The sequence below is a fragment of the Rhinichthys klamathensis genome, unplaced genomic scaffold (assembly GCF_029890125.1).
Source record: "Rhinichthys klamathensis goyatoka isolate OS25496 unplaced genomic scaffold, OSU_Roscu_1.1 h1tg000053l_1, whole genome shotgun sequence".
NCBI lineage: Eukaryota > Metazoa > Chordata > Actinopteri > Cypriniformes > Leuciscidae > Rhinichthys > Rhinichthys klamathensis.
The window spans coordinates 347,652-372,723 of NW_026606598.1; the positions used below are offsets into that span (position 1 = coordinate 347,652).

Here is a 25,072-nt window from a genome sequence, read left to right on the forward strand (position 1 = left end):
GTTGAATCTGAAGTCTGCTTGTTTTTCGTGAATGAGCGCCGCGGTTTTTTGTTTACTACACACAAACTGAAGCTCGCGTGATGCTCGTGGAGTTTCCAGCGTCTGCCGTCTCACTATATGAGGACATAAACTTCATCTGCCGAGCTGCTCTTAGTCACTTCAGCTGCATTTCGCCATTTCATTTGATACAATTATTTGATATCATGTCATATAAACTCTTCACAACAACCCGTCAAAATAAAAGTTTGCTTTAACTGCAAAAAATTACAACAGAAATATAATCCTGTTGCACAGTTGAGTGTACTTCAAGTAATAATAATAATGCAGTTTATTAAAACACACAAAAAACTCAAAGGTCTTTATTACAACCCACCTAAATTAAAAGTTTGGTCTAATTTGAAGAAATTATTAAATAAATATTACTATTCCACAGTATAATGTATTCTTACAGTAGTAGTTGTAATAATAACAATATCATTTAATAAATAATTTTTAAAGGATAACACACAAGTTTTCATGTTTTAAATGGTAAACTTGCCAAAACTTAAAGGAATTAGCCTACATTTTAAAATATTAACGAATGTTATTTTTATAAATGAATTTGATTACCACCATTGTTTTGAAGTAAATTTGTATTTTAACATTACAATGTTTTTTTTATTTATTATTCTGTACTCCTGACAGTAAAATAAGGCACTATCCTATAAACCTATATAAAGGTCCAGTCATAAAAATATAAAAGTATTCTGATATACCTCAAAACCGCCAGATTCTTAAAAAAAAAATACGGTGATGCAGGTTTTTTGGTCATACCGCCCCCAGCATTATACCACATATCCAACAAGTCATACACACACTACACTTTTTATCTTGTGGTGTGCATATGAAGGGCTGAATGTTCTAGCGAGTCTGTTTCTCGCTTTTGAGATTTACGGATATGGGCATGTTTGTGTACTGCGGATGTTGCCTGGGGAAGATGGTACCTTGAAATGCATTGCCGAACACTTTGTGTAACACTCCGAGCTCTGCATGCTACTGCAGTGCTATATTTTATTGTGTGCTACTGCTAACTCAAGCAGAAAATCACTTTCGCTTGGAAAACTCAGTAGATACTGTTGTCTTTGCCCCTTCAGAGACTTCTATTCAACAGTGAATACACTTACACAGATCAGATGCATGTGCAAAATGCAATATAAGCTGGACTTTGATGGTTTTAACTCCTCTAGATCTCTTTACTTTTTCACTTAATTTCTATGAAAAGGTTTTTAATGGAAGATAAACTTTAACAACATTTTATAAATGATTTATTTACTTTTCCATTGTTTTTTTTTTTTTTTACCTGTCTGTCCATGAATAAAGTGGCCAGCTGACGCAGTGATACATTATAAACAAACAAACAAACAATATCAGCTGGTTGTCTTCATGTTACAGGAAAAGGCAATCTAAAATGTACTTTACCCTCATGTTATGCAAACCTGTATGATTTTCTTCCTTCTGCCGAACACAAAACGAGATATTGGGCAGAGTGTCAACTGGATTTTAAAGAGCTTAAGTGAAAGAGGGGGAGGGGGGCACTTTTTTCAGTCTGTTCTTCTCACAAAGCTATCGTGTGGGATTGGGAGATCAAAGGTGCGGTCATATTAGCAAACCTCTGCAAAATGTTGTGAATTGTCAATAGTGTAGGAATGCAGTCACTTCCAAACCAAGCAGAGTTTTTTTTATTATTCAACGTCAAAAACTTAAAGTTTAACAAAAAAAAAACTTCAATCCAATTGGAAATTCATGTGAGGGCTGTTCCCGGTTCCTATTGAAATGACTGCATTTTGCCTGCTGAATTTTGCAAAGGAATGTCGCCACGACCTTAAAAAAATGCACAAGTCATGAATGTTTTTTGTTTCTTTTTGGAGCTTGACAAGCATCAGTCCCCATTCACTCTTTTTGTATGAAAAATAGCAGCCTGGGCACATATTTTTAAATATCTTCTTTTGTGTTCCACAGAAGACAGAAAGTCATAGGGGGTTTGATTGGCACAAAGATTTTACATTTCCCAGTAAACCGTTGCTTGAATCACATTATTGTATGATTCATTACTGTATCAGGTTTCTGCATGTTGTCTTGCCAAACAATTGTCTGCACAAAGTCCTTTACTCTGTTAAGCTGTCATGAATTCTGCGGCTTCTCCGCAGGGGTGCGCCTCTGTTTTCACAACTTGACCACGTGCTCCCCATGCTCCCATTGTGGATGTGTGTGTTTTGCAGTGGTACTTGCTAACTCACACATAGCTGATAAGACTTGCTTGCTGTGGCATGGTTACAGTGAGCTTTTTATGTCCATTGGCTGGTGTTTTTTTAAAGGAGTGGTTTCTGATTGAAAGTGCAGCAACGCATCTAATCCCTGATTGGCTGAAGGGAGGAGGAAAGCCTCATATGATTGGACCAAACCCCTCAGATACCCTAGTTGTTTCTTTTTTTCTTCTTCCATGCAGTCTGTTTACATCAGGTCTGCCTTGAGATTCTCTTGACTTCTTCTGAGAGAGAGAGACAAGAGAGTAAGTGAGAGTGAGAGGGAGGGATCACAGATGTATGGAAGGAAGCACACTTGAGTATCTGTTTGTGTAAGTGCAAAGTGTTAAACAGCATGACAGGAATAATGTTGAGAGAGTTAAAAGGGTGAGTGTCATTTGTGAGCATCCAGCTTTTAAAATGCTACAAGATAAAGTGAAGCTCCTCTCACAGTTTACATGCTGCTGACAATTTATTATTTATTTTTTTTACCAGTTTGATAGATTTTTTTTCCTTATTTCATTGAAAATTGTAGTGTTTATATATTGACGTTCAATATAAGATTTACATTATGTAAGTGTTTCTGTATTTAACACCATTGCCTTTCCCTGCTGACTGTCATAAATATGCCGGTTGAGTGGAAGTAAGTGCAGTACAATAAAATAAGACATAAATAGAAAGTTAAACTGAACAGAAATTAAAATGAAGTGGAAATGCAAAGGTGGCAAAAACAGAAAACGGTGAGAAATTCTCACTGTTAGTTAGCTGGAGAGCATAAGTTTAGTTATTAATCTCGGATTACAATTTGGTTTTGTGTGCATTGACTTTAATTACCGGTACATCTCATGGCACTTTTTATGCAGTTCATGTTACAATAATAGTCTACAAAACTGAATTGGTGTCAGGCAAACTGTTGAGTTGTCAATTGTTTTACTTTTTTTTTTTTTACGTTTTTTTTTTCACTCTGTTTTAGTCCCTTGTTCTCTTTTTTATTTTTCCTAAGGTTAAACAGCCTGTGGAATACACTTACTCTTTGATCTCATCCAGAAAATGGGATTTGTTATTCTTCCTTTACCACCCATCTCTCTCTCACTCTCACTCTCTCTCGCTCTCATGCTCTCTCTGTCTCTCTCTCTGTTTTTTTCTTTCTTTCCCTCAATCACTCTTTTGGCTGGGTGGGACCAGTGTAGTGTCCTCATTCATTCTCACAATGCCCACTGCTTAGCAACAACCAATCAGCCCTCATATTTTTGGAGGGGCCCTCCAGCCAATCAGGAGTGCTGTGCTATAGCATTTTCTGCTCTTCAATCCTATTGGAGAATGAGAACAAACGGTGTTGGCCCAGAGCACTGGGATGAGCAGAACTGAAGTGCCCTTAAATTCTGACCTCATCAGTGTTGATGTCTGGAGGGATGTGTTAACTCTCTTAGACTTGATCAAAGCGACTCCGTCATTCTTAGTCCTGCTCTCTACCCTTGCTCCTGTCCATTAAAAAGTTCCCTGGCACTTTAACCATGAAGTGTCCTGTGTTGGCATCAGTTTTTGTTAGCTTTTATCACATAGTACAAAAAAAAAGTTAGTGATAGTTTGACATGCTGGCCATTTAATCAGCCAGTTTATTGCACATTATTAAAAGCAATAAATGTCCTAATTTAACTAAGGCCTTGTGGAAAGTCCTGTGACTGAAACAGATAAATAGTACTGAAACAGGTATGCCTAATATATAAAATGAAGATGTGCGAGTGCAGTACAATAAAATAAGACATAAATAGAAAGTTAAACTGAACAGAAATGAAAATGAAGTTGAAATGCAAAGGTGGCAAAAACAGAAAATGATGAGAAATTCTCACTGTTAGTTAGCTGGAGAGCATAAGTTTAGATGTCCAAGTCTCTAAAACCAGGCCTAAAAACACTAATAATTTAATTACACTGTTACATGTAATATTTAGCCAATTTCAAAGTGAATATCCATTCTTCATACTCTACACTTGTAGGACAACTTGAAGGATTTAAAGTGATTTCATTTTTTAGTGTTTTATTTATAATTTATCGGCTATTGAACATAACATTGCATTAGTCATAATTTAAAAGCGGCACATACCTACAACTTCCTATACCTCTCATAATCTCTACCTCAAGTGCAAGCTTGAATATGAAGGCAGTAGGGAAAGGTCTTGTGAACCGTATAGAGTGATGGAAACCCTCTTCACTGTACAGTATGTGAACGTGTGTGTATTATGTGCTTGACAGGGCTCTGGTGATCATTAGCACACTGGATGGAAGAATCGCAGCTCTGGACCCTTTGAACCAGGGACGCAAACAGTGGGACCTGGACGTGGGCTCAGGCTGTCTAGTGTCCTCTAGCCTCAGCAAACCAGAGGTATTGCACATAATTTCTCACAGCATTTAACTCTTTCCCCACCATTGATGGAAATTTCCATCATTTATGACACAACCCTTCGCCACCATTGACGGAATTTTCCGGCTTTGTAGTCTTTAAAAAAAAAAAAGTTCTTAGCTTTTTGTTCAAAATGTTGCTTTTTTATGAAATTTTCAAGTGTTGATAAAATACAAAGAATGTATGAAGCTAGATGTTTTTTTTTTTTTTAAAGAATAGGCTCTTCTGCGGGTCTTAAAAGGTCTCAAATAGTCTTATTTCACCATTACACAATATATTTAGGGGTCTAAGCACCAAGGGTGCAGAAACCTTATTGTGTTTGTACTGATTTTCTTCTAAGGGTTTCTCCCATAATCCTTGAGTCAAGCTCTACAAAACATATCTCTCTGCAACCGTGTGATCCATGTCTTGAAGTTGAAAACTGCAGGGTTCCCACGGGGCATTAAAGTCCTCCTGTACGCATGGAGAACAAGTTATTCTGAGCAAACATGCTTAGTTTCAGGAATTTCTGATGCTTGGTAGGCTAACAGCAAATTCTAAACTATTAGCCCTGAAAGATGGAGGCTGTGATATTAAAGGTCCCGTTCTTCGTGATCCCATGTTTCAAACTTTAGTTAGTGTGTAATGTTGTTGTTGGAGTATAAATAATATCTGTAAAATTATAAAGCTCAAAGTTCAATGTCAAGCGAGATATTTTATTTAACAGAAGTCGCCTACATCGAACGGCCCGTTTGGACTACATCCCTCTACTTCCTTCTTTAATGATGTCAGTAGAACAGTTTTTTGACTAACGTCCGCCCACAGGAATGCTCCCTCAACTCCCTAAACTTGCGCACTTTATAACTTACTGTGTTTACTCAGCTGAGCTCTTACGGTGATTTTCTGAAGTAAAACTGACGCTTCATCTTTTGTGTGATGTACAATAAACTTTATTAAACTCATCAGTATATGTTTGATCATCATTCGGACCTGGTCCGAAACAGCAGACTTGTAGTCTATTAATAAATAATGGATACATACAAGCAGATGACAAATACGTTATAATAACCGTAATTAAACTACTAAACTATACCTGTTCCATCTCTATACAGCACTCTGACTCAGTAGGCATTATTGTCCGACTCGAAATGAACACTGTTACTGAGGGTTTCTGATATTCTCATCATTCCATGAGATGAAATTGTCCTGAGAGACTGAGCGCGAGCTCATGAAGCTCCGCCCCCTGTGCCGGCAGCAGCAGCTTATTTGCATTTAAAGGGCACACACTAAAACAGCGCGTTTTTCTGAGCCCCAAAAAATGACACTTTAAACAAGCTGTAAAAAATGATCTGTTGGGTATTTTGAGCTGAAACTTCACATACACATTCTGGGGACATGTTATTTTACATCTTGTGAAAAGGGGCATAATACGGGACCTTTAATGCTGTCCATTATAGGCCACAGGATAAGGAATCTCTTAAGTCACTTTTTTTCTATCAGTTTCAATCCCTTTGAATGGAAATGGATGCATTGATCTAGTTCACTTGTATAACTACAGTGTACTGACAGTATAGTTTTATATAGTTAGTGTACATATATAAGGCAACACATATTATAGAAATATATTATAAATAATCAAAAGGGCCTTAAGATAAATGATTCAGATAAATGAGGTTTTGAGCTGCAAAAGATACCTTCACATTTAATTGAAATTGTCCTGTATCATCCTATGACAAGCGATTCATCTAAATTTAAATGTTAAATACGAGTCCACACATACATCACATGCTTTATGACAGACAGTAAACATTTTTATACTCTTTTAATCTAACAGTGATGGGGAGTAATTTGTTTTTGAAAGTCAGTTGTCCATTTTGATGTGTGTGTGTTGCTTTTACCTGTTCCATTAAACCCTAACGTTCAGTGAAGATTCATGGGCTTTTCTCTAAAAAGCACATAAGATACATTTCAATTGGATCGCTAATCATCCACATGGGCCATTAGTGCTTAGACTCTGATTGCCGCTCGCAGCTACAGTATATTTGTTCATGTTTTAGGCATAAACTCACTTAATTTTGATACATTTTACAAACAACAAGACTTCATATTTGATGTTATTTTGCATCTTGCATTTGTATCTTGATTTAAGAATCTTTAGACAGATGCGCTGGAAAACAAGACAAAAATACAGAGGAAGAATATCACTTTTGTGCAGTGTGATCAGAAGGTACAGTAAGTTATTTTCATATTCTAGTGGTTGGGAGCAAATCAAAATGTTTGTATTTAACTCAACTAATGGATTGGAAGTTGTATTTTCAAACTCTGAAATGTTGCTAATACAACTAGACATTTAATTCAGAGAACATATTGACATATTGTGTTTCCTTCGATTTCAAATTCAGTGTCTTGAAGTCTTAAATTTACCTTCATAAAACCTGCAGAAATCCTGTTGGTTAGATGTGTTAAACACTTTCTTGTAGTATTTCGCATAGTGATGCAACATGAAGGTTTTCTGCCCAAACATGCAAACGGCACATATTATTCTGTTGTTCCTAAGAGTTTGTGTGCGTGTGTGTGTGTGTGTGGGAAAAGGCGATGTTTGTTTGAACCCCTTTACCCCAGAAGAGAATGAGACATGGCCCAAAGGAAATTGGACCTGAAACAAGTTACATACACACTCATGCGCACACACACATACACACACATAGATCACAGACTCGTACTCACTAGAGACTGAAAACTTGCCTGGAGGAAGAGCGTTTGGCAGGGATGCACTTATGCGCCTGTGCGCATGCACACACACATTTATACAAACACACTGAGAAAACATTAGCGCTGCACTTACAGGCTTCATTGGGCATCTTCTAATTTGATATTTGTACATTGTTACACATTAGTTTGATCCATGCTAATAATTTGCAGTGTCTAAGGATGTCATATGTTTGTTTTTGTTTTGTTTTTTCTCCTCTCTCTTTACTTGCGCTGTGTGTGTGTGTTTGTATAATTGTGTTGACCCCCTGTCTGGTTTGGTAACCTGAAATGCCTGGCTGCTGTGGGAGCAGCCTCTCCATTGGCTAGAATCTTCCTCTCCCCTCCCCTTTTACCTCTGGGTGCCTAGCAACCAGCCATTCTGATTGGCTGAAGCGGTGCCTTGCAAGGCACTCTGCTCGGTGATTAGAGCAGTCTGCCCCTTTTTGATTGGCCCTCGCCATGGCGCCAGTAGAAAGCAGTCACCTATAGCATGCCTCAACAGTAGGAGAGAGGCCAGAAGTAAACAGCATTGTCTGCAGAAACACGCTGTCACAACACAAGGGGGAGGTGTGATAGAGAGTAAGAAAGAGAAGGATGAGAGGAATGAGGAAGAGAGAGAGAGAGAGATTGGGGGGTGGGGGGTGGAGAGGATACCACTGACAGTGTGGTGTGACTCATGCTGAGAGGATTGAAGAATGAGGTAATGCCTTATGTGTGGGATGATGTCATCCATAAGAATGCCCCCCCCCCCCCCCATCCCAACAAACACATACACCCCCTCCCATCTATTAATCTTTAGAGTGAACCGTTGTAATTAATGCGCTTTAATCTAATGAGACAAAAAGCTGGTATTTCTGCACACTATTCAATGCACAACAACAGCACAGCATAATTGTATTGACACCGTGTCGGGCTTGTGCTGTAGACAAACCTAAGTTCATAACGTCAATAGAACCTTCCAAAAAAAACAGGCCAGGTCACATTTCCCACCAAATTACCTTCACTGTAATGTTTTACTTCAGTACAGTACAGTTTACTGTAAACAGGAAAACTGTTTACTCTTTATAATAAATATGTATTGTTGTGATGCTTGATTTCGATTGTTTGACAAATGTTGTAGGGTGTGCGATTATTTTTCAGTAAGTAGAAGTTTCTGGTCTGTCAACTGCATTACAGTTCTGTATCACTTCACCTAATTATTTCAGTTATTTCAAAGGCCATTCAAAGATGTTTACCAAGCAAATATGACAAACAAAAGGATAAAAATGACAATTTCCATGGTTTCCTTATTAAATTACCTTTTTGCTTTGTCTTTGTACACATTCTCTCTCTCTCTCTCTCTCTCTCTCTCTCTCTCTCTCTCTCTCTCTCTCTCTCTCTCTCTCTCTCTCTCTCTCTCTCTCTCTCTCTCTCTCTCTCTCTCTCTCTCTCTCTCTCTCTCTCTCTCTCTCTCTCTCTCTCTCTCTCTCTCTCTCTCTCTCTCTCTCTCTCTCTCTCTCTCTCTCATTATGTAACTTATAACTTTATTATTTATTTTAGCAGTGAAATATGACCCTAACGTGTTCTTGACAGATTTTATGAGATTTTATCAACAGTACAATGATGTGCGAACACAGTTCTTTGAAGTGTAATTTTGGTGCTGCTCTTTTGCTTTCTTTTTGGGTATGTCAGTGATGTCAACTTCTGATGGCACTCAACTGAATATCTCAACTGTCGTAAAAAGATGCAAAATAATACCAAAGCAGGATCAGCAGTTTCACAGTAATGTTGCTTAGTCCTAAAGAGAATTAGCATTTTCCTTCAGGTGTTTCTAATAGATTTTTAGAACAACGGTTTTTGATTTGATTAAAATTAGGTCCGTCAACTCATTCTCATGAGAAAATGTAACTATTTTACTAGTTTTCGTATGAATTTTGTATGAATTTTTACGATGTGATTTGTATGTAAATATGCGTTGTTGTTTTTTAAGGTCCAACCCTAAAATTAACCCTCAGTGGAGCGTAAATCGAAAATCAGTGAATGAGATTGTTTGAATGCATATTATGAAGTTGCCAGCAATTTGCCAAAATGTAAAATAGTTTAGATCAAGTTATGTTAACCACACAGACCTTATAGTCTTTAATTGAAAACCCTGATTCTGAAACCCATCGATTCCAGGTTGCCCTACACATTCAGACGTCACAACTGAACAACTCAATTACGATAACCTGTCAATGTTTGGGGTTGTTGTTTTTCTTGATAGCATGTCATCTGTAAACCTAAGTGTGTTTATCTGATTTAAAACTATATGTAGGGTGCACTAAAGTGATTTTTGTGCAGGGAGGAGTGTGAAGCTGCTTTGATACAATCTGTATTGTAAAAAGCGCTATATAAATAAAGGTGACTTGACTTGAAATGATATGTTGTGTTTGTGTGAGTATGTGTGTGTGGGAGATAGAGAGATTAGCGTTGAACAGGGAAGAGAGAGGGGATTGCGCCTAGCTTGATGTAATGCTATGTGTCAGACTCAGTGGAGCGCTATCATCTGTGGGAGGTCATTGAGTACAGAGGGATATCCTGCCTACATAGACGCGCTTCATACTCAAACCTGCTGTGATCCCTTAAGACAAGGGCAGACTGCCTTTAGCTAAGTCTCTCAAATTGAATGTGTCAAACAAGATTCCAGAAGTCATTGCCCACAACTGAACTGAGTATTTGATTCATGTTGGGCTGCTACAGGGTTCAGTCTGATATAATGTTTTCTCTGCCCCTACATTCCCTAGTCATTATGGGATCATAACAGCAGAGGTGACCAGATGCTTGCTGGTTGAAAATTTGAAAGAAATTAAAGACTGTGGTTGTTGCTCAATGTGTGCCAGTATATCTGGGTTTGTTGGGCAATCTTTTTTTTTTTTTTTTTTTTTTTTTTTTTTTTTTTTTAAACAGTCTTCCCCTCTACCATAGTTCTCAAATCTCAATCCTGAGGAACGTACATTCAAATATTGCACGGCAAATTTCACGTCAGTGATTGTCAAATGGCATTAGTTCTTGTGTGTTTTAACCGATCATCAATCTGCCCCGATTCCCAGATCTGAAAGCTAGAGAGGAAGATTTTCAGTCAGTTGCTGAATTTTCTGTTTAATGTAAACTAACTATTCTTACACTACAGGTTAAATGAATATTGTTAGGAAATTACTTGCCTGAATAATTAGCATAGACTATGGTTGTTGCTCTCTTTTTATAGTTGATTTAATTAAAGGGGATTTTAAATGAAATGCATCAGCAGTCAACACCAAATCTGCCATTGAAGTGCAGACAAGATCTTTGTCAAGCCAAATATTCCCCATCAGAGAGAGTATTTTCATTACCGGCCTACCAGCAAGCATCCAGTGCATGAAAAAAATAAATAAATAAAAGATTCGTAACGTGTCCAAAGTGAGAGGCTTTTTACTGAAGCTTTACATTTGTTTAAATACCACAGCACAGAGCACACACTAACATGAGATACTATTAAATTACACTCTTTATAAAAAGCAGCCAATTAACCTTTTACATTTATAGCTTGTAGTTAAGAGGTTGATTATGTACTTCCTTTCATGCAAGTCATAGAATCTCCTTGTTGTGCAATAAAAAGTAATGTTCTGAATAGTCATTTAATTTCATGTTCTTCAAGGCTTTGGGAGCCATGAGTACACTGGAATCTTTATATTCATTTTACAAACATATATAGTTATATTACATTACATTGAAAGTAAAGTAATATTTAATAATAAAATATAATATTTAAAAATAATTTTTTTCAATAATAGTTGGAAGTTAGTTCCAAAGGGTGTCTTTGCAGAGTAACTAATGGTGAACTTTTTCATTACATTGAGTAACTATGTTCCACTTTTTTTGTGAAAAGTCTATCTTTCTTTACAATAAATGCCATTTTTAAAATAAGTTTATTATTTTATCCAATGCAATGGCTGACATTTTTATTGTATATTAATTATTAATATGAATCAAGACAAACTAATCAAATTATTATTATTATTTTGCCCTACATGCACGTTTTTATAGATCTATAATTTTGTGTAGCTGACACTGTAGATTTTCAGAAGAGCTCTGTTGCAGCTAGTGACATTAATGAAGTTCTGGAGGTGAAATTCTTGCTCTTCTAATTGATTGGCTTTAATTGTTCATTGATTTAGGATGTAATTGGGCTGAGGATGATTGAAGTCTCGCCCAACGTGAAGATCCTGTAGAGCTGAAGATCAGGCAAATGGATCACATTAGGGATTAACTCAGTGTAGCACAGTGATGAGTCATCATTGCAGCACACACACCACACACTCTTTAAACCTCTTACCCTCAGCACCACTGCAAGCTCTTTACAAGCCCCGCCCACCTAGACATGATGGACAGATGAGCTAATCTCTTCATTTCTTAGCCAATCACAGTGATTGTTTTCATTCTCCAGGTGCTTGCTTTCTCATAGTGGTTTAGCTTCCTATTGGTCCATACCAGGTATCAAGGTTAGATTAAGTGCAACAGGAAGTTGGTGATCTCATCCCCCCTTCTGTGTCTGTTTGAGCTGAGATCACTTTTTGGATTAGGGTCAGTTACATTATCCTTATATAATGGCCTTTTTCTCTTTATTGGTGTGTGTTCAGGACACTTTTGCCCAATTGTCCATGTTTATCCTTTAAGGACATCTAGGATTGTGTAACTCTTCGGACAGCAGACAGAGTGCCAAATGGCATACAGCGTGATAATGCCACACACAGACTCAAAGCTGATTGGTCAGAGTTTTAGTGTTGTCTGTCCCCTTGTCTCTATCCATCATGGTCTGCTCATTGTACCCACCTTGCTGCTTATGATCGGAAACGTGAAATATTTCCCAAGGTGAAATCAATCATGTGCCACTTCAGCTAATTTACTAAAACAATCTGATCAAAAATAATAAACTCTTATGACCTTTTTCTGTTCCTCAGATTTTTGGGAACAAGATGTTCATTCCCTCTCTGGACGGAGCTCTGTTCCAGTGGAACAGGGACAGGGAGAGTATGGAGGCTGTTCCCTTCAGTGTCGAGTCCCTGCTGGACTCCTCGTTCCGCATCGGAGAGGACACTGTGCTTGTTGGGGGCAAGTCCCTCACCACGTATGGCCTTGGTGCATACAGTGGCAAGGTAACTCAAACAGATGTTTTCTTTTTGTTTTTCAGTTGTTTTTTAGAACAATAAATGATTGATGTGCTGTTGTGGCACTCTGCGAACTCTTTTATCATATTGTAGTATTGGTTGTCAGCTTTAACCTCCCTCTCTCTTCCTCTGTAGTTAAAGTATATTTGTTCAGCGGTGGGCTGCAGTCGGTGGGGGGACGAGGAAGGAGAGCCAGAGGACGTACTGTTACTCCAGAGAACACAGAAAACTGTCAGAGCTGTGAGGCCTCGCAACGGGTTTGAGAAGTAAGAAATACCCGCAGGCTTTGGCTTCTGTTGAGCGCTTCATGTGACCTTGCATTTGATCTTACAAATGAAACGGAGGTAGATTAGATGCAGAGTACGCTGGGCTGTATCAACATTGCACAGCTTGCCAGCTTAATGTTGGAAAAACAATTGTAGAATAATAGTCATCCCTGTAAAATGCCAATTGTTTTCTCTTCCTGTTAGATGGAACTTCAGCGTGGGAAACTTTGAGCTGAAATATGCCCCTGAGATTCAGTCCAACCTCAACTTCCTGGAGGGGGAGGCGTCTACTGGGGAGACATGGCGAGAGGTCAGACGTGAAGCACAGCGTGTCATCCAGGAGGAGACGGACACTCAAACCAAAAATCATGCTAATACGCACCCAAACTCGCACACTCAGGTAGAGGGCTTAGACCTGGTCATTAAAGTTTCTGTGCCGGACTGGAAAGTCATGGCCTTCAGCACCAAACCAGAAGGACAGCTGATCTGGGAGCATCAGGTATCACAGCTCAACCCATTAGGTTACTGTTTAGAGTTTTAGGTGAAACAAATCCACAATTCCTAATTTCTCATGATTTCGTTCTCTCTCCTCTCTGTGAAGTTTTGCACACCCATTGCATCTGCGTGGCTGGTGGGAGGGGGGAAGGTAACGCCCATTAGCCTGTTTGATGACACCTCATATAACACCCACACCGACACCGAGGCTCGGGAGGATGATGACATCATAGAGGAGGCCCGCGGGGCCACAGAGTCCAGCGTTTACCTGGGTAACATGCACTTGACGGTTGTTTTACAAACATGAATGTGTAAGAGACCCTGTTTACATCTGGTATTGAAACTGGTATCGGCTGATTCGATCAAAAGTAGTCAGGTCTAACTACATGTGTATACGGTATCCCAAATGTTTTTGTGATCCACTCAAGTTACATTTGGAGGTGGTCAATGCTAATGCGTCCTGAGCAGCAGGGAAGAACCGCCTACTGGACTGTCAATCAACCGTTATTATTAAAAACGGGCTATAACTTTTGCTTTTAAAGAAAATATCTGTTCACTCAAAAAGCTCGCTTTAAATGTAGTTATTACACTGCTCAGCTGAAATAATAAGCCTTCTGCTTAATGCACACAGTGCATTGTGTACTCTTCTGTTCAAAAATGTGGGGTCAGTTTTTTTGTATTTTATTTATATTCATTTTCTTAAGCAAAAAGACATTATAAAATTATTTAAAATAATGACATTTATTTTTTAAATAAATGCTGTACTTTTGAAATTTGTTAATCGAAGAATCCTGAAACAAATATAATAGGTTCCAGAAACTTTTAAGCAGCACAACTGTTTTCAACATTAATAATAATAAGAAATGTCTCTTAAGCACCAAATCAGCATATTAGAAACGTTATTTTAAATGGTTATATCACAGTATTTCTGTTTTTACTGTGTTTTTGATCAAATAAATGCAGCATTTGAGCAGAAGAAATGGTAGCATTCACAAAATCCCGTCACAGTTTGGGACTCATGTAAATACCAGGTGTAAACGGCAATCTTTCTTGAGAAATAGAGACATGTAATGTGAATCTAAAATGTGTTTTCTCTTTCCATTTAAAGGGATGTTTCAGGGTCAGCTGTACCTCCAGTCTTCTGTGAGAATCTCAGAGAAGTTTCCTTCGAAGCCCAAAGCTCTAAACGGCTGGAGCAGTGACACTGACATGATGCCACCACCTATAGTCAAATGGAAACCCCTCATCCGTGAGTATATTACACCAAATACACACACAAGTACGTACTAAAGCTAGTGTGATGTTGTCAATAACACTAGTCCCTTTTCTCCTAGACTCCCCTTCCCGTACTCCAGTCCTGGTGGGCTCTGAGGAGTTTGATAAATGTCTGAATAATGATAAATTCTCTCATGAGGAGTACAGTAATGGAGCTCTGTCAATTCTGCAGTACCCGTATGGTAAGAACAACTGTCCTTCAGGCCATTTGGACACTTGTTTTGACTGTTTGTGAACATGTGGTTTGAGAGAATTTGAACTCCTCACCCTAATCTCTGTTTCCCAATGTAGATAATGGATACTACTTTCCATACAGCGCTCGTTATCGTAACCGGCGTGATGAGACGGCAGTGAGTGTTCTACTGAAGAAAGATGGAGAGGGGTCACAGGTGAGAAGGAAAGACCCTGTGCTGCTACTGCCGTGGTGGAAGGAGATTCTGGGTACCATCATCTTCTGCATCGCTGCCACCACCTACATCGTCCGCAAGTTCTTCCACCCGCCCACAACATACGCGCGGGTAAACAAGAACTCTTCAACGTGCACATACACACAAATGATCTCATGCTTATTATTGTGTCAAATTAATATGAAAAGTCATGCATTTTGCACTGTTCTTAATTCATCTGTGCAGCAACGTAAGGAGTCTGAGACACAGTGTCAAACTGACAACAAGTTTGAACTGGATGTTACAGAGCCCAAAGAAGTTGTCATCACAGAGACACGTCCTTGTGAATATGTTTCTAGGTAATTGAGCATACACTTTGAATTTCATATTGATGTTAATATTGATTTAGGGACTATTGTGAGTTTAACAGTTTAGGAGGGTTAATTATTATTTCAGTTAGTTATGTTTGGTAATTTAATCAATTAAAGCGTTAGTTCACCCAAAAATGAAAAAATTGTCATCGGTCACTCACACTCATGTTGTTCTAAACCCATAAGACCTTTGTTCATCTTCAAAACACAAATGAAGATATTTTTAATTAAATCTGAGAGATTTCTGTCCCTCCATTGACAGTCCATGCATCTACCACTTTGACGCTTCAAAAAGTTCATAAAGAGATTGTAAAATGAATCCATATGAATTGAGCAGTTTAGTCTAAATTTTCTGAAGAGACTCAATCGCTTTATATGATGAACAGATTTATTTTAGTCTTTTATTCACACATAAACATTGATCTTCATTTGTGTTTCGAAAAGAACAAAGTTATTATAGCTTTAGAACGATATGAGGGTGAGTTAGTGATGACAGACTTGTCATTTTTCATCTTATGTCATCTTATCCACTGCCAAAACTAATGTCTGAAATAAATAAATGTTAAGAATCAATGCATTAAAAATATGAATAGAAAACTTAAAATGCATTAACCCTCTGGGGTCTAAGGTGTTTTTGGGGTCCTTGAGATGTTTTGACATACTCTGACATTTGTGCTTTTTTCAGTTGCTTATAAACAAATTACTGGCAAAGGTGTAATTACACTCTATTTAGCACAAACCGAGCTACCATAATATGTGAGCAACATGTATGTACATGTTTGTATTTTTGAGAGAATATTGTTTATCCGTGGTTATTGAAAAAACTAAAACTTAAAGTTTCTGAAATAAGGCCACAAAACACATACTAAATATGTATCCACAAGACTTTTGACTAATGGATGTTGTCGCCTAGAGTTTTTTCTTCAAAATGATCTGAAAATCATCCTGCCTTATCATTCACATAAAACAATAGATTGGTTTAAATTTAAAAATGACACTTTTTGTTTGGAAAGGCAATATGCGCAGGGGTGTGACCTGCTGTGATTCACACCTGAGAAGACAATGGGCCCGCATAATGAGCGCATAATGGGGCTGCATACTAATGAGCCTTTCATTCAGGTGTGTCACTGAGCCACACGAATGCAATGACAATATATATATATATATATATATATATATATATATATATATATAGGCCTATATAATACAAAATTGGTTCACAGTTCCAATTATTTATTTATTTTTCAAATTGTGCTTGCAAATTGTATAATATCAAATGTAAACATTTCTAGTAATTGTGCAGTTAATTCTCATACTGTATTTACAGAAAGTTTGGGAATATATCCCAAATGTGTCACTAATAAAACACAATACAAATAATTTAAAGAGGAGGCTTATATTGAGCTTTTAAGATTTACCTAAGATTTATTTATATGTACATATATTTTTGCTATTTTAATAAAAAGGGTACAATTACAACATCAATACAATTTTTAACTATATTTCAAATGTAATCTTTTTTTGTATAAACTAAAGTATACATTTTATCATACATATTTCACAGTTGCGGATTAATTAGTTTGAATATAGCCTACAATCGAACAAACACTATAATAACATCTTAGCAAACAAGCTTATTTGATGTGGCAGTATTTTACAGTAAAAACGACATCTTGTCTTTCATATGTAACATATCGTTTTTATGATTAGGGCATATAAATGTTAATTTGCAGTTTAATACATTGCTTATACAAAAATATTTTATTTCAACATATTTCAGTCGATTTTTACTCATCTCAGTATTGGAATATAGTTAGGTAAAAGCTGTTCGTTCATTCACACACAAAAATGCGATTCATATTCAAACAGTCTTTTTGTTTACAGACACTATTTCATATCGCGATTAGAACAAAGCACTTGAGAATAAAGAATTTACCTATTCCTCAGCTGGATCCGTTGCTCCTCAAAATGAAACTACCTGCACTTCTGAGGTAATTTTTTCCAGGATTATTATTAAGATAGTATTATTCCTCACAGCGTCGTAAATATGAGTCTCTTTCGGTGGGTTATCCAGCTGATGTGGGCGTGGATCGCCTCAGAGCATTTGTGTTTGAATAGAGCGCGCGCTCCGTGGCCGTGGTCAAATTAACTTTAATGACCTGAGACGAGAACGACTATCATCTCTCTCTTTTCGTACAGATTACATAAAATGAGAAAATTTGTTTTTTATATAAATTACTTCATTTAAAAGAAGATAATTCAGGCTTCATGCCTGTGTGCCTGTATACCTGTTTGACTGAGTATTTGCAGAGTTATAGTTAATTTTCGGACGCGTTTCAGAATTGACTTCAATGACAGAGAGAACGCAGAACTCGCATCATGTTTGTTTTTCTTTATTTGGCGAAAAGCACAACACTTTGTTTTTATTGTGAGTATCCACAAAAAAAATAGACACTTAATAGGATCGATTGATGTATAACACTTATATGTACGATCAAAATCAACAGAGTATTTTGAGTCTCTTTTGCACTGATAAGGAAAAAAGCGAGCAGATCACGCCGGCGTGATTGCCGACCCCAGAGGGTTAAGAAGAAAATATTTTTCCTTAAAGTATATTTAAATATTAAGTAGATATGGGCTACTTGCACATGGTATTAACATAAATTATTAATCAATAATTTATTGTTAATTTTGACAATGAACTTGAAGTTCCGTATAATATAAAACTTTTAATATATAACTCTAGCTCACACCATTGGTTGACCCAATGCCCAGCTTTGTTGGGTTGCTCAAACGCATTGCATTTCTATTTGGTGCTGCTAGAAATTACAGACTTTACCTTTAAATGATGGTTACAAATGCCTCAGTCAGACCTACAGTTGAAGTGCCTTTTTTAAATGAGGAAATTCAAACCCATCTTTTAAAATAGATTACACTTGTTTGCACATGGTACATTAGAGACTTGCAGTTGCTGAATGTGGAATGCACAGATGGCATCTTGATCATATTTTACTTTTAAATTCCCAGGGCTAAATGCACAGCTATTATGACTCAAGTGCTCTTGCTGTGCAGTTTATTTGTTGTTTGTGTTTGATTTGTTTTCAAGTGGATTTGCTGTTTTTGTTTGTTTTGGTTTTTATTGTATTTATATGATAGTTGTATTTTTGTAATTGAATTTTTGCCATGAAAATAGCCTTGGATGCTGACATGGCACATAAAAAACAATCTGAATCTGTTTTCAAGTGACATTTTAAATGACTAATTACAGTATGTAACACTTTTAGTTTTAGTTTTAATCTCTGTGTGCTCTGATGTTGAGCTCATTTGAACACCGACACGAACAGCTGTTTTATTGCACAACATACCGTTGTCCTTTTTAAGTGGTGCTTTAGATCAGTAGAACATAAAGTCCACATGACTATATTCATAGCTGATTTGGGTTTGTTTGTATTTATCAGGTACTTGACAGACTTTGAGCCAGTTCAGTGTTTGGGACGTGGTGGATTTGGTGTCGTGTTTGAGGCGCGCAACAAGGTGGATGACTGCAACTACGCCATCAAGAGGATCCGCCTACCCAACAGGTAACGGTCAACACAAAACTTTAACGCTCCATAAAAAGCATGATACAGATGTCTGTATGTTTGTGTTTAATGCTGTGATTGTGATTGTAGGGAGTTGGCTCGTGAGAAGGTCATGCGAGAAGTAAAGGCTCTAGCTAAGCTGGAACACCAAGGCATCATCCGTTATTTTAACGCTTGGCAGGAGAGTCCGCCCCAGGGCTGGCAGGAGGACATGGACAAACGCTGGCTCAAAGATGCCAGGTGTGCAGAATGTTCTTGAACATAAATACATTTGTGATAAATACAGGGTTGTTGCGGTCATGGATAGCCAGAGATATTTTAAAGATATGATTTCTGGACCTGTAAAAATAATGAAAACTACTCTAGTAAATGTACATTTTATTCTTGGATCTAAAATGTTTAATCATGAATATTTAGAGATATTGCAGTCTATTGAATGAATTTTCAAAATGGGAAAATTCATTGAAATGCATCAGGAAAGCATAAATATAAAATCATTTGCATTAAATTTAAAATAAAGTTGCAGCTGCTGCCTAGCAGGTAGCACATGCACACTGAGTCATAGTGCTCATGTGAATGACACAAGTTTGAATTAAGCTTGCAACATTTTATGATCACTTTCATGTACATGTTTACAGTAGTTTTTGTATGTAAATGCATATCTGTTGCTCTGTCTGGTTAACTATTATCTATCTTTCTGTGTAACTATGTCTCTTATTGGTCTTTGTCTGCTTGACTTTCTGTGTCTTTCTAAGTATTATTATTATTATTATTATTATTATACCGGTAACTAACTATCTATTATTTGTATGTCTGTCTTTCTATCTCTTATATTTCTTTGTCTAACTATCCAACTATCTGTTATTTATTTGGTTGTCTAACTATCTATTGTCTGTCTGTCTATGTTATCTATCAATCTATTAATCTATCTATGACATTAATGGGAATGATTTTTTTTTTTTTCTCAGTACTGCTGACTGGTTACTGAGTTCTCCTGAGCACATGGAGGCATTCTCAGTCAAAGTTCCTGTGGCCACTCCTTCTCCAGTGGACTCCTCATGCATGTGTGCGGCCGGTGGGGACACGAGTGTGTGCATCGGGGATCAGGTGTGTGTGGAAGGCCTGGGACCGGACAGTATGATGTCAGAGCGTGACAGTCAGGCTGTCCTGGACGTCTCGGATTCCCCCCACTCTTTTGAGCTCTGCCCTCCCCGCACAGTTGCTCATGGCGACTGCACTTCTTCCTCCTTCGATATAGTTTTTGAGGACTCAGGCTGTGAACACCAGGACAATGACAGTGACCTCAGTGGAAGAACACCTGTGCCACCTGCGTGCCTTTCACAGTCTGGCTCCAAAACCCAGCGTAGTACATCAGTGGGACCACCCTCTAACTTGCCATCAAGGCCCACCTCTCTGAGCCTGGCCCCCAGCACCCCCTGCCCTGTCACGCGGCCCCCGCTCACACCTAAGGTCTACTTGTACATTCAGATGCAGCTGTGCAGGAAGGAGAACTTGAAGGACTGGATGGCCCAGAGGTGTTTGCCTGAGCTCAGGGAGCACAGTCAGTGTCTGGATATCTTCCTGCAGATCGCAGAAGCTGTGGATTTCCTGCATAGCAAAGGACTTATGCACAGAGATCTTAAGGTAGAATGCTGAACGTGATTGCAGTGAGGGGTTTTCCCAATCCAAACTGCTCTTTCATTTCCTTCTCTTTCTCTCTCAGCCATCCAATATCTTCTTCACAATGGATGACGTGGTGAAGGTGGGAGACTTCGGACTGGTCACTGCTATGGATCAGGAGGAAGACGATGAGGAGCTGAGTAACCTCACACCAATGCCAATGTATGCCCGTCACACTGGCCAAGTGGGCACCAAACTCTACATGAGCCCTGAACAGGTCAGTTCCAGTCACTCTCTGCACAAAGTATACACAATTTAGAGTGAAAACAATGCTGGTGCAACGATCAGTAAAACGATCAGATTTCTACTTAGCAGAATTTTTTTCCCGTCTCTCATCTCTTCCTTTTTCCCCCTCTTTAGCTGTCTGGGAATTCTTATTCTCACAAGGTGGACATTTATTCACTTGGCCTGATTCTTTTTGAGCTTCTCTGTCCATTCCGCACCCAGATGGAGAGAGTCAGGGTAAGACCGCATACCATTCGGACACTACCATTCAAAAGTTTGGGGTTGGTAGTATTTTATGATTTTGAAGGAAGTCTAATGCTCTCCTAGGCTGCTTTTAATTTTAAAAAACCTATTTAGAAAAAAAAAAAAAAAAACTCTGAAAAATTACAATTTATTTAAAATAAACCCTTTTCTATTTTAAAATGTAATTTATTCCTGTGATGGCAAAGCTGCCATTACAGTCTTCAGTGTCACATGATCCTTCATAAATCATTCAAATATGCTGATTTTTGGTGTTCAAGAAACCTTTCTTATTATTATCAATGAACAGCATTTATTTGAAATAGAAATATTTTGTAACATTATAAATGTCTTTACTGTCACTTTTGATCAATTTAATGGATCCTTACTGAATAAAAGTATTCATTTCTGTTAAAAATACAACAACTTTTGAACAGTAGTATACTCATGTGAATACAAATAGAATATTTAATTATATTGTACTGACTGGTAAACATCTCGCTGATTTTCTTTCAGACTCTCACAGAGGTCAGAGCCCTACAGTTTCCTGCTGCTTTCTGTAAGGCCAATGTTCTGGAAGTAAGTTTTTGTGCCTATACTGCTGGGTATTTTGCAATGGAGGTGGAGGTGGAGTGTGAGTGACGGTACAATTGGGATATCTTAAAGATGAACAACACTTCTAGTGCCCCCTATAGGAGCAAGGTTACAATTACAACATCAACATGTCCAGCCCAGAGCCATAGAGAGAAAGAGTTGCGACATGCTATGATGTCGCCGCGACGGCTGTCACGTGGTTCATGTAAGCTCCAATAGTTCCAAAACGTACGCGGGCTGTCATGTTCTTCTATGGACAGACAGCAGCGATTGCATTATTAAACGGTAAATATAAAATAAAACACACACCCAAGTACTTTTTAAGCTGTTATTGCGTTTTGTTAATGTCAGTTTTGCATTTGGAGAGGCAGGGTGACAACTTAGATAAGTTTTAGGCTATATTTTTGGAGGGAAACGCTAGTGTTCATGTTCGCATGGGTAGTAATAGCACTGGCTTTAGCGGCTCTAACTTAACTTTTCCATGTCATTCATCTGATGATGGACGTCTCATGATATTTATTTTAGCACAACTGGGCTGTATTAGGCTATTGATTCCCGTGATCTTGCTTATAAATTCCGCTTCGTGATCACGCAAAGAGGTCTGCGGTCCGTTCAGAATTCCAACCAACATAAAATATAAATAATTACGCTGTGCATGTACAAATGAATGATTTAGGAGGGAATAGACTGCTCCCATAACGTAGAAAGCAACGACTATATACAGCAATGTTCGGTAAATATTCAACCGAAAAATATTCTTCATAAAATTAAACCGGAGAGATAGTTAATGAGTGAATTAACTATGTTCCTAAATACATATAAGCACATGCATAGCCCTAACCCATTTAAATAAATGAATTGTGTGTGTGTGTGTGTGTGTGTGTGTGTGTGTGTGTGTGTGTGTGTATAATATTATATATAGGCAGTATAAAGATATATATATATATATATATATACATATATAAAATATTATTAAAAATATTATATATTATATACATCAGGTTACCAGTTAGCTAACGTTAGTGAAGTGTTGGTCACGTAAGCTATCGCTGCAATTAACCTATTATCTTCCAATAAACATTTACTAAAACTGGCTACATAAAATATAACTACAGACTAGATTCACGAGAGGTCGGCTAATGTGTGTAAAAGTAAAAAAATACAGTAATTTCATTCATTTACCAGCGAACGTACTTCGGAAGCACTGAAAATGAATGGGGTTCAATGGGGGAACTATCAGTGTTTGGAACTATTGGCCGCTCCACGACACGCGTTACTTCCGCATTCCAAAGTTCCTATGGCGGTCTATGGGAGTGTCGCAACTCTTTCTCTCTATGGCTCTGGTCCAGCCTAATGTTTGTTTTCATTCACACAGCAGCAGAACGCGGTTGTCAGACCTGTTTTAGCACACTAAATTTAGAATGTTAAATCAGTTGTATTTAAAGCGTACCACAATGCATGTACACGTGTTTCAAAGCAGCTTCATAGAAAATTTCGCCTTAAAGGTGCTGTATGTAATGGTTTTGACTGTACTAAAGCATAAAAATGCCTGCAGAGTGCCCGCAAATGTTTTGCAGAGATATAGGAAATGTGCTCCGTTCATACACTTGTTTCTCTGAAAAAGAATGCTACAGCCAGTTATTCTACTTTGAAATGTGCGTTCCATGTCGGATTGCTGTTTTGGTATGTGTGATCCTGCCACTGCCAATTTACCCTATAGTATTTCGACACCCCAGGTTGCCAGTTGGCAGAAAACACAGCGTATTGCAGCCATGGAAGCCAGCAAACGAACTGGGTCAGAGATTGCAGATTCTACCTGACCTAAAAAGCCTTGGCATCCATCTAAAAAAGCTATACGACCATAGGCATATTAAACACAGATAAATCAACTCATCAACTTAGTGTAAGGCTCATCGCCTTCCATTGTCAAATGTGCTCACTCCGGTTGCGTGTCCTCAATCTTGCAACCCTTGTGAGTGTTGAGTCTGAGAAGGAGGGGTGGGGGAAACCAGTCTCTCCAATATTTGGAATGTTAATCACTAGCTAGTCTCAGCCTCAGAGGTCACGCCCACGGAACGTTGGCTAAACGTCTGATGCATATGGTACACTTAACTGGAAACACTTCAGGAATGTCGAAGTCGTCATCTGATTAGTTGAATTTTATCGGATTTCCGGGGGGCGCGATAGTGTCGCGTTTATTTTCGGTCCGCCGGAAAACAAAGCGCAGACGTGTGATTGCGGAAGAAAAACTGTTGTGTTTACATGAGTGACAATGAGCATTTATCAAGATCAGCTGAACGTAGGATTCTCTAAAGTATGCGAGGTTCACGGCATAGACTCTTGAAGTTTTCTTCTCCTTCTTTGACTTTCTATGCTGACTGACTTGTTGCACGCCGGTCTGTTGTTGTGGGGACATTTCCACGCCCCGAAACGTGACGCTGAACGAAACGAACTGTAATTGGTTGTTTGACATGTCGGTCAAACGGCCTTATGGGCGGGCCTTGGCCAAAGAAAGCTGCTATGAATTCCAGACATTCAGCCGTCAGTCTGAAGGTCTGGCTACGCGAGACTAACCACTAGCTGTCAATATTACATACTGCCCCTTTAATGACCCATGAATGAGCAACTGTGGTTTTGGCAAGGAAATAGTTTTGTTCACCCACAGTCATTCACTTTCAGAAAAGTAAGACTGAACTGATGAATTCACACTCACAACTATTGTGAGTATGGAAAATGGCCATAAATTGGGTTATGGTAAATGGACTGCATTTATATAGCGCTTTCACAGACCCAATGGCCACCAAAGCGCTTTACAATTTGCCTCACATTCACCCATTCACTCACACATTCATACACCGACGGGCGACGGCAGCCATGCAAGGCGCCATCCAGCTTGTCGGGAGCAGCTGGGGTTAGGTGTCTTGCTCATGGACACCTCGACACTTGGTCAGGTGGAACCGAGGATTGAACCACCAACCTTCCGGTTTGTAGACAACCCACATGAACCACTGAGCCACTGCCGCCCCCATTCCTTCATACAGACAGTAATTAAACGGATACTACAACCCAGTGGTTCTGGGTTTTTTTTTTCTTTTCTTTTTTTGGCGTTTGAAGACCCCTATATAAAATTAACAGAACTATAACCATATTATATAATTAATAAAAACTGGGAGTGTTGATATAGGTAAATTAAGACATTTCAAGAACTGTTTTTCAATAAAAACAATAGTTTTTTCAATGTTTTTCTAGCATTTAAATATATATATATATATATATATATATATATATATATATATATATTAGTAATATAATATCAATAAAAAATTAAGTTAACCAGTGGTCCCTTCTGAAGTGTGCTGAGGCCCCCTAGTGTAAGCTGTTGTCAAT

The 25,072-nt window shown here is 38.2% G+C and overlaps 1 protein-coding gene across 1 annotated transcript in view; it reads left to right on the forward strand.

Annotated features, from left to right (window-relative positions):
- The window catches only part of eif2ak3 (eukaryotic translation initiation factor 2-alpha kinase 3), a 33,973-nt gene that overhangs the window by 6,881 nt on the left and 2,020 nt on the right, over positions 1 to 25,072 (forward strand). The window contains exons 2-16 of the mRNA XM_056248019.1: positions 4,533 to 4,662; positions 12,366 to 12,560; positions 12,708 to 12,838; positions 13,043 to 13,337; positions 13,440 to 13,605; positions 14,442 to 14,582; positions 14,668 to 14,790; positions 14,900 to 15,126; positions 15,241 to 15,353; positions 18,824 to 18,946; positions 19,037 to 19,186; positions 19,915 to 20,590; positions 20,670 to 20,843; positions 20,987 to 21,088; positions 21,608 to 21,670. Coding sequence (XP_056103994.1) covers positions 4,533 to 4,662; positions 12,366 to 12,560; positions 12,708 to 12,838; positions 13,043 to 13,337; positions 13,440 to 13,605; positions 14,442 to 14,582; positions 14,668 to 14,790; positions 14,900 to 15,126; positions 15,241 to 15,353; positions 18,824 to 18,946; positions 19,037 to 19,186; positions 19,915 to 20,590; positions 20,670 to 20,843; positions 20,987 to 21,088; positions 21,608 to 21,670 — 2,809 coding nt within the window. The remainder of the gene's footprint in view (positions 1 to 4,532; positions 4,663 to 12,365; positions 12,561 to 12,707; positions 12,839 to 13,042; positions 13,338 to 13,439; positions 13,606 to 14,441; positions 14,583 to 14,667; positions 14,791 to 14,899; positions 15,127 to 15,240; positions 15,354 to 18,823; positions 18,947 to 19,036; positions 19,187 to 19,914; positions 20,591 to 20,669; positions 20,844 to 20,986; positions 21,089 to 21,607; positions 21,671 to 25,072) is intronic.